Genomic DNA, 2,220 nt, shown 5'->3' with positions numbered 1-2,220 from the left:
GCCCCTGGAGCCAGTTTGCCACCCATGTGACCATGCACTCATCACTGCCGCAGTCCCTCAGCCTGCCCACCAGAATTGGGTGGGGGATGCTGTGTCGAAGCCTTCTGGAAGTCCAAGAAGACGACATCGACTTCCTCCTTCCCATCTAAGCTCTTTGTTACCTGGTCACTGAAAGAGACCAGGTTAGTCGGGCAGGATCAGCACCCCACACAGGAAGCCAGAAATACTTTGCCTTCTTTCTCGGTTTCTTTTGGATTTATTAGCTCATCGGAGGGCTTTTCTCAGAGGACCACTTCTTCCTGTGCATTTTCTCTTCCCTCACTGAAGATGTGTACAGTAAAACCTTGCTGGACGTATTGTTGCAGAGATGAGCGGTTCTGTATTTCTGGAAGCAAGCTCATTGTTAGAGTCTTGCCTCTCCCTGGTAGTGGCATGTTAATTGTGTTTAAAAGTGTCACCTTGCCGTGCTTGCTAAGCTCAGTACAGGGATTAGATCCCAAAAGGGAGGGGGAAGGTCTGAAAGGTGAGGCTTGGGGTGGGAAGAACAGTCCCCCTATATGAGGGGCACCACTCAGCAGGCTGGGTTGGTCTCTCTTACTCCTTTTTAAGCTGTCCATCCCAGTTTGTGGCGCTTTTTTTTTTTTCTTCCTCTTTGCCGGTGGAGATGTTGGAGTATCAGAACACAAGACATCTGCTGTTCCTGGGCACAGCCCTGGTACACGCTAACATAAGACACCAGTGTCTGCAAGGCTAGAAACAGCCGACTTCTTGGGTTTTCTTCCCCTCCCTTCCCATTTGTTTGCATGCAGCGTACAGGTTTCTTATAGCCCTTCCATCCCCGAGACCCGTGTGGTTGTAGGCCTCCCCTCACCCATGTCTTTACCCTTGGTTCTCAGTCCTAGGGATTTGTATTTAGGTGAAAGCTGCTGTCGCCAACGGATACTTACTGGCTGTCGGGGGCTTTGGTGGCGTTGTGCACGTGATCACCGTAGAAGCATTTGACCCAGACGTCAACAGGTGGAGGTAAGTCGATGTTGTATGGGTGCCTTCAGTCGGCCTTTGCTGCTTGGCTGACTTTCCTTGCATTCGTTGAGATGCGCTGGCTGTCAGAGCTCGTTTATTGATCTGCGTCACTCCAGAAACCTCCTCCAATCTAACACTTAACAAATTGCATGCGGGGGGAAGATAGCGTGGCTCTAATAGCATTATGCCAAACAAAGCAGCGAAGGAGCAAGGGCAGATGGCTGATTCTGGAACAGTCCCGCAGCACACAGGGATCTTGATTAACAAGGGTTATAAGAGATGATGAGGCAGTCCTGAAGTCATTTATCTCCTGAGCAGATGCAGCCCAGGCACTGTGGCCACGTGGCTTTCCCTTGCATAGTGTCCTTTGCCATATCCATATGCCTCCCCCGCCCATGTACCAAAAGCATTTGCTCTCTGTGCTCCTTTGCTTTCTGTCTTCTCTGGCAACCAGGTCCCTGGACCTGGCCCGGCATAAAGCAGCTGCTCTTTGAGAGCAACTGGAAATGACTATAAATGTGACCTGTATATGGGAGTACACAGATAGTAACTTAAAATATAGCCTTGATTAAGGCTTCATGCTGGCCCACTAAATCGCACTCCAGAATCAGAAAGGCCGTTCATATGGCACCGCATTAGAGCGGTCAGAGCTCAGCAGGAGCTGAAGAGGGATTCCTGGTGAGGATTTCCTCAGGCCATTAAACCTCAGGCCAATGCAGTTAGGCAGAGCCCCTAAAGATGATCATGAAAGAAGTGGTGCAAAGATCCCCGGGCTCCAGGAACAGCCCAGCTGAGGTTAAATGTACTTTATGGCAGGCCAGATTGTAAACGGACGCTTGAAAGGAGACTTTCTCTGCCCTTTTCTTGTTTCAGGCTTTTGGGAAACGCCCGGAGCTGTCACCCTGGCGGGGGTGTGGCTGTGCTGAACATGACCCCCTAGGACCTGAGGACTTCCTTTTCACTCTCCGGTGCAGCTAATGTGGTTTTGTGGGTTGGTAGTTTAGACAAGGGAGAGGACCGGAGTAGCAGGGAGTGGGTAAGCTGGGGGAGGAGGACGACATTGCTTTCACGACTGAGACCAAACTCTCGGGCAGCCTGGCTGGATGCAACTCTGTTCTGCCCCAGGGGGTTTGGGCAGGGGCTCCCCTTGCTCTGCATGTCTCAGCCTGCAGTGAACATGCTCATGCCCTGATCCTT

The 2,220-nt window shown here is 51.4% G+C and overlaps 1 protein-coding gene across 2 annotated transcripts in view; it reads left to right on the top strand.

The window, feature by feature from the left end:
* LOC109293045 (kelch-like protein 20) overlaps positions 1–2,200 on the top strand; it is a 15,941-nt gene extending 13,741 nt beyond the window's left edge. Inside the window, exons 6-7 of one of the 2 annotated variants that reach the window (XR_002096229.1) lie at positions 917–1,023; positions 1,897–2,200. Coding sequence is in view for 1 of the 2 variants with exons in the window: in XM_019510830.1 (XP_019366375.1) it covers positions 917–920 (4 nt within the window). In the remaining variant the exon portion in view is untranslated. Of the gene's footprint in view, positions 1–916; positions 1,176–1,896 lie in introns of those variants that run through there. The other variant, XM_019510830.1, reaches the window with a different exon arrangement.
* The last annotated feature ends 20 nt before the right edge of the window (positions 2,201–2,220 follow it).

Source organism: Gavialis gangeticus, unplaced genomic scaffold (assembly GCF_001723915.1).
Source record: "Gavialis gangeticus isolate Ggan-Ray unplaced genomic scaffold, GavGan_comp1, whole genome shotgun sequence".
NCBI lineage: Eukaryota > Metazoa > Chordata > Crocodylia > Gavialidae > Gavialis > Gavialis gangeticus.
The sequence above is the reverse complement of the archived record's forward strand: the minus strand, read 5'-3'. Positions and strand labels throughout refer to the sequence as shown.